The 15,641-nt window shown below is 38.9% G+C and overlaps 1 protein-coding gene and 1 long non-coding RNA gene across 2 annotated transcripts in view; one reads left to right on the top strand and one right to left on the bottom strand.

The window, feature by feature from the left end:
- PTEN (phosphatase and tensin homolog) overlaps nucleotides 1-3,504 on the top strand; it is a 64,128-nt gene extending 60,624 nt beyond the window's left edge. Inside the window, exon 9 of the mRNA XM_014607819.3 lies at nucleotides 1-3,504. Within this exon, the coding sequence (XP_014463305.1) occupies nucleotides 1-186 (186 nt within the window). The 3' untranslated portion in view covers nucleotides 187-3,504.
- Nucleotides 1,153-15,641, bottom strand: part of LOC109282398 (uncharacterized) — a 26,900-nt gene continuing 12,411 nt past the window's right edge. Inside the window, exons 2-3 of the long non-coding RNA XR_002089366.2 lie at nucleotides 12,363-12,461; nucleotides 1,153-4,514 (exon numbers count right to left, since the gene is read on the bottom strand). This is a non-coding gene — a long non-coding RNA (uncharacterized LOC109282398). The remainder of the gene's footprint in view (nucleotides 4,515-12,362; nucleotides 12,462-15,641) is intronic.

The raw sequence follows: 15,641 nt of genomic DNA on the forward strand, positions 1-15,641 counted from the left end.
GTGAAGCTATTTTTCACAAAAACAGTAGAAGAGCCATCAAATCCAGAGGCTAGCAGTTCAACTTCAGTAACACCGGACGTTAGTGACAATGAACCTGATCATTATAGATATTCTGACACCACTGACTCTGATCCAGAGAATGAACCTTTTGATGAAGATCAGCATACGCAGATTACAAAAGTCTGAATATTTTTTTTATCTGGGAAAAAATACCACGCAGAGACAAACTTGAATAAACTGAAAAGGACCTTTTTGAATGGCAATAGGACATTGTGTCAGATTACCAGTTATAGGAACAATTCTTTCCTGACCAATCTTGTTTTGACCTATAAATCTACAGGGTTTGACACTTGTCCAGTTGAAAAGGTTACGTAGCTATGTTATGTATATACCTTTTTGTGTCAAAGACATTAAAATTTCAATTAGGAAATATAAAGATGGCACTTTCCCATTTTATTCCAGTTTTATAAAGGTGGAGACAGATCTGATGTGTATACGTAGGAATTCTTCCTTTTGTGTTCTGTCACCAAACAAAGTTGCGAAAAAGCGCTTTTATTACACAGGTTCACATCCTACCCCTTTCTTTGCACTTACGTGGCAACAGATAAGTCTGCAGTTGGCTAAGAGAAGTTTCTAAAGGGTTTTACTACATTCTAATGCATGTATTTTTGGATAGGGGAATGGAAATGCTCAGAAAGGAATATATTATGCTGGACTCTGGACACCGTCCCATATCCAGCCACTTACATGCACCTTTCTTTAGCATGCTACAGTAATTCATCCTGGACAATTGAGGAGTCGGCTGCTGTCACTGCTTGTTGTTTGTGCATTTTATTTTTTAAGCATAATGGTGCTAGAAAAGGCAGCTAGAGGGAGTATATAAAGGGGGTACAGGAATGAACCTTCCACAACATCTTAAAGACTCACAAATGAAGGGATATTAAAATAATGGGGTCACAGTTAAGAAACATAGTAACAATGACTTAACCATACAAATGTGGAGGCTGTCAACCCGAACTGGGTTTGAAAAAATTGTTATAAAAATTGACAATGAATTATTAAATGTTTTTTCTCAATTGTAATGGCTGCTCCATCTCCTGTGTAATCAAGGCCAGTGCTAAAAGTCAGATGTTATTAGTACATACACCAGTCAACATTTTACACATACTTTATTAGTTTTTCAATCATATACCTGCTGTGAATACATCATATGCTGCCTTGCAAGCTTTTTCTCATTAAACATAAAATATTTTGTAATGGTGCACGGGAAATTTCAATTTGAGATTCTACAGGTTAGTGTTTTATTTTAAAGACTATGATGCATATATTCAATCAAACATCTGTCAGCCATTCCCCCACTTTCACTTTCCACATTCTATTACAATGAGTTTTGCAGTTTTGCACACTTTTTTTAAATGTCGTTAACTGTTAGGGAATTTTACTTGAATATTTAGTACCTACAATGTTTAAAAAAAAAAAAAAAAAAAAGACATTACACATGGTATAAAGGAAGCCAGTGTTGCAATAAATTCTCAACACTGGACAGATATAAAGATGTGTACTTTTTTTAAAAAATAAAACTTGTCCCAAATATTCTATCTCATGTTGTTTGCTATTAAAAGAATTAGATTTCTAAACTGGCAATGTTGTATCATTTGTTTGAAGAGAGCGAGAGAGAGAGAGCGAGAGAGAGAGCGCCAGTATTAGGGACTGAGCTTCATGTTTGAATATTGTAATTGATGTGCCCAGACTGCAGGTGACTTACAGAGTACAACTACTGTTGTATACAAATGTGAAGTAACTGTTAAAATTCTGGTTAGTATAAAATTCTCCATGACCTTGAAGCATTCTGAATAGCGAATCCAAAAGTTACATTTCTTCTTCCCACTTTAATTACCCTATTGGTGCAAACTTTGTTCTCACCTAGTTAGCAGCTATCTGAATTCTGTAGGGCCCCATACAACAGCATTAATCATGAATTGCAATGAGAAGAGGCAGGACTTCATATAAATAATATTGGTAAACAACGGTGTAACATGCTTTTTTTTGTATCTGTTGGTTAATATTGCTCATCACATTCATAATCTAAACATCTAACCAAGTTAATGAAGTATTTTCTGACTTGTAGGTTTAATTAGATAAGATTTTAACATCATGAATGCTGGTCCAGTACTCATAATTTCCATGATGCAATTGACCAGCAGGAGATGGTTAACTTGAGACCTGACATTTAACTTTTTTTTCCTTTGATTCATATTTCGCCTTGTCTGTTTTTTTTGGGTTTTTTTAACAGTTGAAAGTTGTGTTGGCTAATAAACAAAAATGTTCATGCTTTAAAATACTTGGATATTGACACTGTCCTATGTCCCATTTTTGGGTTCATAATATCAAATTTTAATTTGTATTATTCCAGTATGTAACGCTAAGGGCCAGATTGGAAATAAGACACAATGGGCTTTTGCACTGTTGTTATTCCTTTGGAATGTGAAGGTCTGAATGAGGGTTTTGATTTTGAATGTTTCAGTGTTTTTTGAGATGCCTTGCTTACATTTTATGGTGTAGTCATTGGAAATGGAAAAATGGCATTATACTTTATTTCATTTACCATCCCTATAGAACTTGACAAGAATTACTATGACTGAAAGGTTTTTTTGTCCTTATTCAAAACTTTATTTATGACAGTATTCATTCTTAGCTTGAGATGCATTCTATAGGTAATCTCTCTTTGAGTTTCTGGACTGTGTGCTTAAATTCTTGGACGTGCAGCAGCTTACATGTCTAAATTACTTGAAAGCATCACTTTTCTAAGAGCTTACTCTTAGGCCCTGTACCATCCCTAAATCATCTGTAGCCCCACTTGAAATATTTTTGCCACAGTTACTAAAGGGCAGTTCTATAAATACCATCACAATACTTTGGTGTGGCACAAGTTGTAAACTGAGTTGGAGTTTACATTCAGCATCAAATGTTTCAGCTTTAAAAAAACTAGGGTGCCAGTGTGCAAGTTCCATGTTTAGTTATAGCAAATTTGTGCAATATGTTAACGATGCCTGTGGTTGCCACAAAGTGCCTCGTTTACCTTTAAATACTGTTAAAAATTGTTATGCATGCAGATGGAAGGGGTGGAACTGTGCACTAAAAGGGGCTTTAACTGCAGTGTTTGGCAGAGCTGCCTCTTACTCTGCCAGTTCAAATTTTCAGTCTGTTTTCATATGGAGTGCATATATACATATATACACTCTCTCTATATATACACTCTATATACTAAAAAAATCAGTCTGTTAAGCAGCCTTACTCTGATTCAGCCTCTTCAAATACTATTGTGCTGTGCAACAGTGGCTCTGTGTGTAATGCTATGCACTGAGGATACACAAAAATCAAATATGACATGTACAGGTTAATGCCTCATACAAATCAGATGTCCGTTTGTTATTGTGTTTAACAACCCTTTATCTCTTAGTGTTAAAACTCCACTTAAAACTGATTAAAGTCTCATTCTTGTCATTGTGTGGGTGTTTTATTAAAGTTTTTAATATAAATTGCTCAGGCTGCATTTTACTTCTAAGTAACAGAGATTAAGTGTCATCACAAAAAGAGCAGCACTTCTCTAAAAGGAGTTCCTTGCCTTTAGAGAAAAAATATGAAACTGCATGTTAAAATGCCTTTTAATTTTTTAGATTTTTAAAAATTATTTTTAACAAACTAGGGTTGTGATCAGACATGTGACACATGCATTTATTTTGAATATTACAGTATCAACTTTAGTTTTTCAGTTTGATGCCCCTCATGAATTGCAACACACATCTTTTGATGTTGTTGTGGTTTTCACATTAGCATTTTATCATAAGACACATTGGGCTCCTATAGAAGTGTGGGGAGCCTGCTCTGATGTGCTGGAAATTCAGCGCTTCGAAGCAGACCCAATTAATAGAGTCTGGTGAAGCATGGAAATAGATGTGCTCTGGTAGCCTTCTGCGTCACACATATCAGCATCCCCGCATGTCCCTGCGCTGGATAAATGGTGGTGGGCCACTGAAATAAAATACATCATGAGCTTTCATTTAAAGCGCCTGCCACCATTTTTTCTGTGCAGGGACACGGGGATGATGACACATGATGTGCGTATGTTTTTAATTAGCATGGCTAGCTAATTTATGTGCTGGATGCAGTGTCCCAGAGCACATGTAAAAATGTCCATTTATTTTAAATAACCTTTAAGCTTCTTATTCAAGAAAACAGACTTTTTCAGGAAAATACCATTCTAATCAGTTGGGGACATACAATTATTAATCTAAATTCCAGTGGCTTTAGGTTCTTCAGGATGTCTTTTTCCAATGGACTAATATATTTATTTGTATTAAAAAAACCTAGAAAATGTATTGCTCACTGGTGTCTCCAAAACAGTCATGTTTCAAAACAGATTTTTTGTAATTGCTTGAAGAAATACTGTGTTCTGTTCATTTTCAGCTTGTCTGAAGGATATCTTCAACAAGGTTGCTGCAGACAGGTTAGCTCTGGAAAAAAGTGGAAAGAAAATATTTTTATATTCCATGTGTGGTGATGTCTTACCGAGGCTCTAAACTATGAAAATTGCACAACTTCTTTCTTTTTTTAAATATGTTCTACTACTGAACCCTTACTGCCCATTTTTAATTTTAAAGTGTTAACATATGCATGTGGTTGAGATGTCTTCAAAAATTGATTAGATTACTGCTTTGGAGATCATTTGGAGAAAAATGGTGTTCTCGGTGCTATAGCAATTCACTACTTCTATATGGTACTAGAAATGACAAATGGAATCCTTGCCTACTTCACAGTTGCAGAATTCTGCTTACTGTGTCATCTATTCTAAAAGGTTGCCACAACCAAACTAGATTAAATATCTGTTATTGTCAGGGAAATATTCTCCTATAGGGAGTTCCACGTGTTCCTAATTTTCAATTTTTTTCTTTAAGCAAAAGTTTAAATAATATAATTGTGCTAAAGCTGTTTTCATGTGAAACAAGAATAAATGGAAATGTTTAGAAATCAAAGTGTACTTGGTTCAGAGAGGAGCTTCTAAAAGAGATTTAGAACATTTAATTTAAAGAGAGTCTGTTGCTGGCCAGGACAGATATATTTCTGTATTAGTTTATATGCATTTCTGACTCTGAATGAGTCAAAGATGCAGCTTTCTGTTCAGAGTAAAACAGTATGAAAAGATGCCACTTGTGAAGCCTCAGGTACACTGCACATTTGAGAGACTTCCTCTGATACTGCTTCCATTCATTAATTTAATGTCTTTGTAAATTATCATTTACATTTCACAGAAAACACATTTGGAAGCCATTAACATTTATCTTGTGCTATAGTCCCTCCCTTTTCTTTTCCTAATTTTCTTTATTAGGAAAAATGATAAAAAGAGCATTTGGCTTCAATGTGTGACAATGCTGACAGGATTGGAGTTGGTTCATTTTTACCTGGAATAATTGTTTTTTGTTCAGCAGTGACCCAAGCTCTTTTGAGATTTAATTAATCAATTTTTATTATGTAGAGATGGGCTAGGGGAAGCCTAGGCAGATGCAGTGCAAACTTCTCAGTGTGCCTTAACTGTGAGTCTCCATGCTGCAATGTGAAAGCGTTATCCTGGTAATATGCTTATGTAGGCATGCATTGCCAACTTGAAGCCAAACGTAGTAATTGCTTCTTTTAATATAAATCATAACCAAAATAAGTAGTCATGGGATCACTTCTCAATTTGATCACAACTAACCATTAAAATCCTGCTAAAATAGGTGGAATAGTTGACATTTAAATGAGACTTCAAAAAAAAAAAAAGTGATGGTTTATAAACTAACTGTATATGCCAATAAAGGAATCCCTCATTGTGTCCTGGTCATGTTGCTTTAAAGAAGTTGAGATGATCCTATGTATTTTGAGAGTGTATGCTTATATATGTGTATATATAGTTGCATATTGTATCTAGTAAAATCATGGTGGGTATTAGGTGGTAGCCAACAGTGGAGAATTAATTTATTCAGGGTCCCACCTATGAGCAAACAGAGTAGAGGAAGCTTTAAAAGGTGCTATGCAGTTAAAGTAGAAAATACATTTGTGTGTCTGTTCTTCACTTGGCTCTTTTCCCCTAGTTCACTCGTGTGTACGTTTATGCTGTGTTGAATTTGTGAGCATCTCACCTATTACTCTGTATATTTTTTTTCTTTCAACCTTGTATGCCAGCCAGCCAGTGGTTAAATCGTACCTTCTAGCGTGCAAGAAAGAAACAAAGCTTTCAGTAGTTTTACCCCCTGTATGTTAGGTATTTTATAGCCATAAATGAGAGATGTTCCTAGCCCACTGAAGCCGTCTACTTATTTTACACAAGAACTGAAGTTCTTGTGTAAAATAAGTATTATTCCAATATTGTATTTCATTCCCTTTTTGTTGTTATATGCGTATATTGTATATAGATGTGCACATTGAAGAGAACAAACAAAGAATACCAAGGCAAAAATATAATATCCAGCCTTTCGTGGATTTTAATCTTGAAATTAAAATTGGATTTATAAAACTTTAAAGTAGTTACAAAGCTTTCATTTACAGACAGCTCATTTGAAAACTAGTTAAATAGCTTGGCACTGGGAACATGCTCCCTGATACAAATATAGCCAAAGTAAAATTGCCAATATTGGCTTTTAGCTTTCTTCTTTATGCAGGTGCTAGAGTGTTGCTTAACTTGAAAAATTAGAATTACTATTCTGTGATATTTGAAAAGAGTTGTTTATTAACCTGTTTTTGCCCTTTATTTCCTTTTATTTCATAGATGGTACCCCCTCTTCCTCATTCCATCCTTCATTAGTGATCCTTGTTTATGTAATAGAAACACCTGTATAAAGCAGACAAGGAAAGAGTGGGTTTCTTATAAGCAATGTGTATTGCTCAAAATGAAAATTACTATTTTTCTGCTTCTTGGTTCTTCCTTTTTTTCCCTGTTGTTTGCTCTGCCTTTGCATGGCTATTATTGGTCTCTGGTGAGTTCTTTTTCACTGACAAAAGTTTTTGGTTTTTTTTTTACTTCCATGGAGAATTCTAGATTTTAATCTGAAAGCACTATTTAAACATAACTCATTGCTTTGACAGAATTTTTTTCCCTTGAGAGATGACCAAGAATATGCTAGGACTATGTAAATTAATGAAATACATTTGTTACTCCTGCCTGATTTAATCTTTGATGCATATAAAACAAGCTGGTGCATGTAAATTTCCAACATAATAAGAAATATTGTGCCTATGTACTGAGATGTTTGCTAACTTTTGAGTTTTTGGCTCTTAATACAGTTTGCTCAATTTTTCAGCAGTTAAGTTTTCTGCATGGATGTGCTAGTTGTCCTGTGTGTGCTGTCCATCCACATTTTTTAAGTAGATTTGCATGTACCTCAAGCACTCGAGCTCTGGTTTTTTTTCTGTAGCTGCATGCTTGCCTTTGCTTCTCTTGTTGTTTTACATTAAGAGCCTAAAAGGAAGTTTGCTTTCCCTGTTTCTCAGTTCCTCTCAGAGGCCATGGCTCAAAATGGAGCTTCTGTAGTCTCATTCAGACTGCAGCTTGTCAAGAGCTGCTTTTAGAACCTGCCTTTGTTTTCTTTCCTCCACTTTTCCTTTGTTTCAACTCTCCTAGGGAGTTGGTTCTTGCTTCATGTTTTTTTTCCCATGGCATTAAGTTCCAAGACCCATGTTTCCCTTGGTTGTGCTCAGATATCTCCTTCAACTGTTGATCTGGTTTCCCATAAGCCACATTCAAGTTCCCCTAAGAACAGAGAAGTTATGTTCTTCCTGTGATGGTACTATGCCTGCCCCCTGACAGGTATGATGATGTGGGGGAGGGGAGGGATGACTTCGCACTACTTGTAAATCAGGCCAAGAAGAAGCAGGAAGCCAGGCTCTAGTATCTGAGTATTCACAAAACCTGCAAGAGTACAAATCAGCTATTGGGGGGGCCGTCCTCAGGTTTTCCTCACAGCGCAAATTTAGCTGCTTGTTCCAGAAGGAGACCTCTGTTTCAAAGTTCTCCATGGAAATCCTTTGTGATGAATCAGACGCAAGGTTCTGGTGCCAAAACTCCAGAACCTGTTTCTGGGAAGCCCATGTCTTCAGTGCCTAGAAAACTTGGATAACTGAGGCATTTTTGGCTTCCCCAACACCTACGCAGAATAGATCCAACAGTCTAGCACTAGTTTCAGCACATGCATCAACTGTTCCACTCAGACGTGGTGTGCCTCAGTGGATATTTGCTTTTACCGTCAATGCCACTTTGATTCATAGTTTTTGAATGAACTAATGATCCTGCTGGAAATGGCGTCTGTTTCTTTCTCTGTCTTCACAGAGTACTGGACCAATTTGTCTCCTGGTTTCCAAATCACTGGTTCTAGTAGCCTTTTTCTGTCTTCCAACTGTGTCAATTTTGACTTTGGGTTCTAGCAACAAATCATACCAGCTAGGATCTCCATTCATCTGCTTTAACATTGCAAGCCCTCTCTTCTCTGCTCAGTCTTTGGGTCTCCCTAAACAGTAGGATTAACCTGATCTCATCTCCAGGATGAAGGGTTTGTTTGACCTTCCTCCTCAAAGTGGCTCCTTTCCTGATAAGACAGTAGTCTTTCCACAGACAGACAATGTCCAATGTTCTGCTCCAATTGCAGGGAGGAATGACAAATGGAACTTGGGTCCCTTTTTAGATGCAGTGTTCTATATACTCTCCCTGTTGCCTGCATATATTTCCATGGCCAGTGAAAAGGCAAGCAGCCCGAAAGTAAGAAGCTGAAAAGAGTAAATTTGCTAGGAAGAAAATTATTTGTGCCATCTTGTAGTTTTGAGTTACTAAATACCAGGCTTTGGCCCAGTATGATTTTTATTTAAGAGCTTGAGCCTGATACAATTTCCTGATAACCTGTTATCATACTCAAAAGAAGCATTCACTGCCTGCTTTTGGAAAGGATAATTCATGGCCAAATTTCACATCAGGCTGATTTGGATATAACAAATACTTTTCTTAGCTGCGCATACTGCTTCATGCTCTACGGCCACAGCAATATTCATCTTGGTTTCCAGACTTCAAGCTTCCTAAAAGTACTTGTATAGGACCACCTTTGAAAGGGAAGAAAACAGCTGTAACATGGATGAAACTTTGTATGCCTTCCAAGATTTCTTCTTGCTCTCTGATTCTACACACCTCCCCTGAAAAGGAAGCATAAATACCAAGTGTATTCTTGCCACAAGACAAGCACAGCACTGTCTTCTGCTCCTACTTCTGTACTATCCTCTGGACTGGGGCTTCCAATGAAATGCTAGCACTTTCATCTTCATCCTCCACATGAATCATGTAGGTGCAGGTAGTCATGTCAGACCACATTTCAACTGCATGCACCCACCTGTATGGAGTTTAACGTCTGATGGTCTGCTCTTTCCTTGCATAGTGGAAGGACCTAGTCAACAAGGTCCTGCACAAGGATCCCATTTCTTTTCTTCTAACCATTATCATTGACTGTCACTCATGACAGATGCCTCATTGCTGGGATTGACAGCTATAAAATGATATTTGGAGATTTGCTTTTTGTAATTGAGCTATAAGTACAGTAGATGTGCATTAAAATAATGGTCCAGGGGAATGGCAAGCGTTAATTGGTTTCTAAAAGCCTGTTTGTGACAGTTTCCTTCAAGGCCCACTGTGTCTGAAGCCAGCAGGCAAACAGGCTGGGAAATTGAAGACATGCAATACACTGTTCCCTGAAAATCCATAACAAAAGATAGGCTTTCCCTGTTGCCTGTCTCTCAGAAACCACCTGCAAATCCCCCTAGGATTTCCAGTTTGGGTTGACCGGCCAAATTAGGAGGTTGGGGTATGCCCAAATGAAGACACCAGTAAATGACCAAATTAAAATGTGTGCATGACACAGAATGTGGATGGTATGATGACCACAGGGAAACGAATCAATGGTACCCAGAAATGAAGAGTCATCGGAGGAGAGATAAAATACAAAAGGAAGATTTCAGAACAGCAAAGGATCCCCAAGGGGGAACCTGAGACCACTATGGACAAAAGATGCATCACCAGCTTGTCTCTTCCACCCTATTGGAGGATGGGGGGGTGCCCCCCCCTCAACCTCCAGGCTGCTGACATCTGACATGCAAGAAAGAACCACAGGGTGAAGCTTACATACTAACCCAGGCGTACCTTTCTTGTGTGGATGCTGGAACTGGTAAGTATAGAATTGAGGGGAGGATTATTTTGTTTGTTTGCCTGCCTGCATTACTCTTATCTGCTATCACTGTGGATCAATGCAATTTTCTGGCCCACGTACCTCTTGGACATCTGGAGTACCTGAGTGAATTCCCCCCTCTGCTCCCAGTAGGCAAGATTGGCTGCGGTGGGAGGGGGGGAGAGGGGAGGGTGCTGTCCTGACTAAGATGGCACCAATCGCCCATGGACTCTGCTCTACTGATCATTTTCTCCCAGACCAGGGATATCCACAGGTTGATCTATGTGAACATCAAAAAGCTCTGGTCCTTTTACTCCAAGGAGATGGCCTCACCTGGGCACATTTCCTCAAAGGAACAGGGTCTAGTATTTTCCTCAATTTCATGGTCAAGGAATCTCTCGTCTTTTCTGGAAGCTTATCTCTAAGTTCACAAGCATAGCATAAAGCACGGTGAGAATTGTGTGGCTGATCCTACTGGCCCCATTCTGACGAAGGCAGTTATGGTTACTGGAACCTTTTTTACCTGTTTGTAAGCAGTCCTGGAACTGTCCCCATGTTTCTGACCTAATTTCACAAAATGAAGGGAAGATGTGCTCTGTATGGACCTTTGCTTCCTCTGTCTTTTATCAGTAGTTTGCTCATTTTCTCAGAGCTGTTATCCAGAGCAGGAAAGACTCAACTGTATGGACTTTCATGATGAACCAGACTAGGAATTTTGCTTGATAGCTACAAAATTGTCTTGCAGTGTATGCAGTATACACATGTGAGGCTGCACGTAAGTTAATATTGATAATAAATTGGAATAAGTGTGCAAGTTGGGGTATTGTAAGAAGATAACTACATGAACTACTATCTGACCATTTTTAATTTCAGCCCTTAGTGCTTTTGCTTTGGGTTTCTTTGTACGTAATAGTTATTTACCTCTTTGGCCATGGCCAAGACCCAGTTTATTAAAAGACACGTTTAAAAGACCAAGGTTTGAAGTATTAGACAGTTAATGCAGTGGAGGGAGTTGTACTCAAAAGCTGATTTGAATTCATTGAGAACATTGGTTTTAGGGTTTACAACAAAGGAAGTGGTGTGCACCAGTTGGACTTGGGAAGGGAAAGAAGAGTTTGTAAACAAAAATGATGTGGTAGCTTGTTAGTAATTGCAAATTGATGTCATTCTGAACAGGAGCTGTGGAATTTGAGTTGTTACTGAGGATCAGCCAGGCATCCATTCAGGTGCCATTAGACCTAGAGACTTAGTTTTTTACTAGTTTATCATGGTACAAAACAGCTAATATCTTAAACATTCAGGTGTATAGTGAGAAAAAAGGAAGTTCACTCCTTAAGGGTAGTGGTTAGCTCTGTCAGACTTAGTGCTAATAATGTTTGCAGTGTCCTGGGTACACCATGAATTGGCATTAAGAGTCTAATCTGGGTAATTTAATGGTGTAATGCAATATGTATATTGAATAGTGGATTGTTAGAATGATTGCCTTGTTCAGGGCTAATAAGATGCCATTAAAGATCAATTGAGAAAAGACTTTGGTGGTTCAGGATCTGTAGTAGTATAAATGTCAAAGGTTTGGCTATAAGAGTCACTGTGTGTTGCAGGAGGATTTGTCGTCAAACAGAATGAACTTGCCTAGAACGTTAACTGGTAGTCCTAATCCTACTCACTAGGAAGGAATTAAAGTGGAAAGAGGGAACTTCCTTTCATGGTAAGGAGCCTATTATGTTTTCCCTGGTGATGTAGAGTCCAACTTTTTTCAGAATTAGAGTGGCTTAGTTACAGGAAGAGGGACCTAATGTGTCATAGCTGTCAGTGGTGGCATTTGAATACATGCCAAGATACTGGGTATTGTTTAGGTAGCTATAAATATGCTAAACTATGCCTGTTTATCCCTTCCTTCAGGACCATATGAATGTGGTCACAGGAGGTGGAGACTGGATATGAGGGCACAATCTTGCTATCTGTTCCAGCCAAGTAGCATATTTCCCTCAGAAGCTGATAACTGGAACTCAATGAGACAATCCTTCTTCACCCCCCACAAAAAAAACCAAAACCCCTTAAACCTCAGGAATGGACAATTTTTCTCAATGCTTTCATCAAGATGTCTGAATTTGAAAACAAAATACCTACTGGAAGCTGATAAATCTGCTTGCAATGATCCATTCCTTTAACTTTTATTCTCTCTCTTCCATGGGATGTTAGGTTAGCAGGAGTCAACTTCATAAGGATCTGCAGTAAAATAAAGTGAAGGTGATCTGACCGGGAGGTTGAGATACAGGAAAGAAACAGGTGAATGAAGCAAACTGTGTATGGGGGAAGAATCAGTCACCTGTGAAATATAGATCTCTAAATATCAGCTGACCATAAGTCTTGTGTAGAAATGTCATCCAGCCTAGGAAGAAGATGTTATGAAAGTAGTCCAGTAATACCTTCTCTGATATGAAAGTGGATACTAGGTGTGATTTCCGGTCAGAGATTATAGGATGATGTAGAAGCTGCCAAAATCTGAGAAGACTTCTTTGTTAAGCTAAGGACAAGATGAGGGTAAACATTTTGGGTGAAAAATTTTTGCCAAAACACAGGTGACCAAAACAATTGAGCCAATTTATATTGTGCACATTAAATTTTTTTGGCTGAAAATGGGGGGAGTGGGGAATCAAAGTAGGTTCTTTTTTTCATTTTAAAAAGTTTTTTCATTTAAAACTGAAATTACCAGAAGTATACATGGTTTGGGGGAGGGGGGAGAATCCCTCCCCAAAATTTTGTTTTACTACTTCATTTGGGGGGGGGGGTTGTTTGTTTGGTTTGTTGGGGGAGGTTGTTTGTTGCTGAATTTTCTAGTTTGAGTAAACAATTTTTTTAATTAATTTGGTCTGCAAATGGAAAACTGAGTTATTTGGAAACCACCACATTGTCTTAAGGAAGCAATGTTTGGGGGGGCATCCTTGTCATGAAAGAGTATAGATCTGGTATAACAGATGGATAATGGGACAGCTCAGTGCAGAGATGTGAATGCAGATGGTTGTCCACATGGGTCTTTTGTGGCATGTGCGATTGTGAGGCATGTGGGTGTCTGGAAAGAGCTGTTGATTTCCCCCCCCTCCTCCCTCCCATGCAAATTCTGAAGATGATAATTTAGTAGAGAGAGAACTAAAAGGAGGTGCATTAAATTGTAGAGGTGGTTGGGTTATCATGAGTGTTATAATAGAACAGCATAGCTGCATAATACTTGGGGAGAAGCTGTATGAGAAACCAAATAAAGGGCTTGAACTACACTTAGAATTTAATCCAGCAGCCCAGTACTTCTGCCAGCATTTCACAGATGTCAACCCCAAGAGCAGCAGCGGTAAGCATATATGAGTCAACAGGTCTGTTGGAATTCTCGAGCATTTTCTTTCATATTTTCTGGTTTTCATGTTTTGCCTATCTTAATAGTGAGATTTGTAAGTAATTTGTGAAGTAAATAAGTCTGTTTTTTCACTCTGACCACCAGGTCTCGTATTGAAATGCTTTCCCTGCCTCCCATTTACCTTGGCCAAGAGTGGTGGCTGGATAGAATGGCAGGAGGATCACCTTCCCTTGAGGTCTGTCTGAAGATGAGGCATATGGAGCTTTTTCACCTGCCACATGCATGTGGGGCCGGAAGCCTTGATACATATGTTGACTTTGTGCAACCATTTAATGGATGGCGATGGAAGAGTGATTGGAATCCTGTGTTCTCTGCCCCTAACACTGCTGTTCAGGGCCTTCCTATGCTTTCAGCCATTTCACTTGATGTTATTAATATCCTTGTACTTGGATGATTCTAGTCTTGCCCACTGTATCTCTTCAGCCCTTTCCTGTAGCATTCTTTTATTGCTAGCAACAGTGGATGGCAAATTATTTTTCCATCCTTTTGAAATTTTGAAGACTTCAGAAATATTTCCAAACCATGACGGAGCAGACCAAAAATCTCTTTAGAGATTCTTTTGTGAAAAATGAGATGCATGCAAGAATAGCTAAAGACCAGTGATCAGGACACTTACCTCAGTTCTGCAAGACCCAAGTTCAGATCTTTAGACTGAATCAGCTAGAATAGCGATTTGAATCTGAATTTCATAGAAAATCATAGAACCATAGAAATTAGGGTTGGAAGGGACCTCAGGAGGTCATCCAGTCCAACCTCCTACTCAAAGCAGGACCAGCCCCAACTAGATTAATCCCAGCCAAGGCTTTGTCTACCCAGGTCTTAAAAACCTCCAAGGATGGAGATTCCACAACCTCTCTGGGTAACCTGTCCCAGTGTTTTATTACCCTCCAAGTGAGAGAGTTTTCCCTAATATCTAACCTAAACTTCCCTTGCTGCAACTTGAGACTGTTGTTTCTTGTTCTGTCACCTATCACCACTGAGAACAGTCCAGCCCCATCCCCTTTTGAACCTCCCTTCAGGTAGTTTAAGGCTGCTATTAAATCCCCTCTTGTCTTCTCTTCTCCAGACTAAATAAGCCCAATTCCCTCAGCCTCTCAGAACTAATATCCCCCAGCCTTCTAACCACTTTCATTGCTCTCTGCTGGACTCTCTCCAACTTGTCTATATCCTTTCTGTAACGGGAGACCCAAAACTGGACACAGTATTCCAGGTGTAGCATCACCAGTGCTAGCAGAGGGGAATGATTTGGTGGCAACACTCCTACCAGTGCAGCCCAGTATGTCATTAGCTTTTTACACAACAAAGACACACTGTTGGCTCATTCAGTTTGTCCACTGTAACCCTCAGGTCCTTTTCTGCACAGCTGTTGCTTAGCCAGTCGGTCCCCAGCCTGTACTGGTGCATGGGATTGTTCCTTCCTAAGTGCAGGACTTTGCACTTGTCGTTATTGAACCTTATGAGATTTCTTTTGACCCAATCCTCCAATATGTCAAGGTCTCTGAATCCTAGCCCTGCCCTCCTTCATTTCTATTACTTCCCCCCACAGCTTGGTGTCATCTGTAAACCTGTTGAGGGTGCACTCCCTCCCACCTTCCAGGTCACTGATGAAGATATTGAACAAAACTGGACCCCAGACACTGGGACACTCCATTTCAGAGCAGCTACCAACTAGATATCAAGCCACTGACTGTTACCCTCTGAGCATGGTGATCCAGCCAGTTCTCTGTCTGTCTTACAGTCCATTCATCCAACCTGTACTTCCTTAGCTTGCTTGCAAGAGTATTATGGTAGACTGCATCAAAAACCTTGCTAAAGTCAAGGTATATCACTTCCACTGGTCTCCGCACATCCACAGAGCCATTCCTCTTGTCATAGAAGACAATCGGGTTGGTCAGATATGACATCTTTGTCTCCTTGATTCTAAAAATTGAATATTGGCTATTCTTCCTATAGTTTCATAGTAGGTAGGGTCAGGAGGGACCTGAACAGATCATCTAGCC

This window comes from Alligator mississippiensis, chromosome 6, assembly GCF_030867095.1.
Source record: "Alligator mississippiensis isolate rAllMis1 chromosome 6, rAllMis1, whole genome shotgun sequence".
Lineage (NCBI taxonomy): Eukaryota > Metazoa > Chordata > Crocodylia > Alligatoridae > Alligator > Alligator mississippiensis.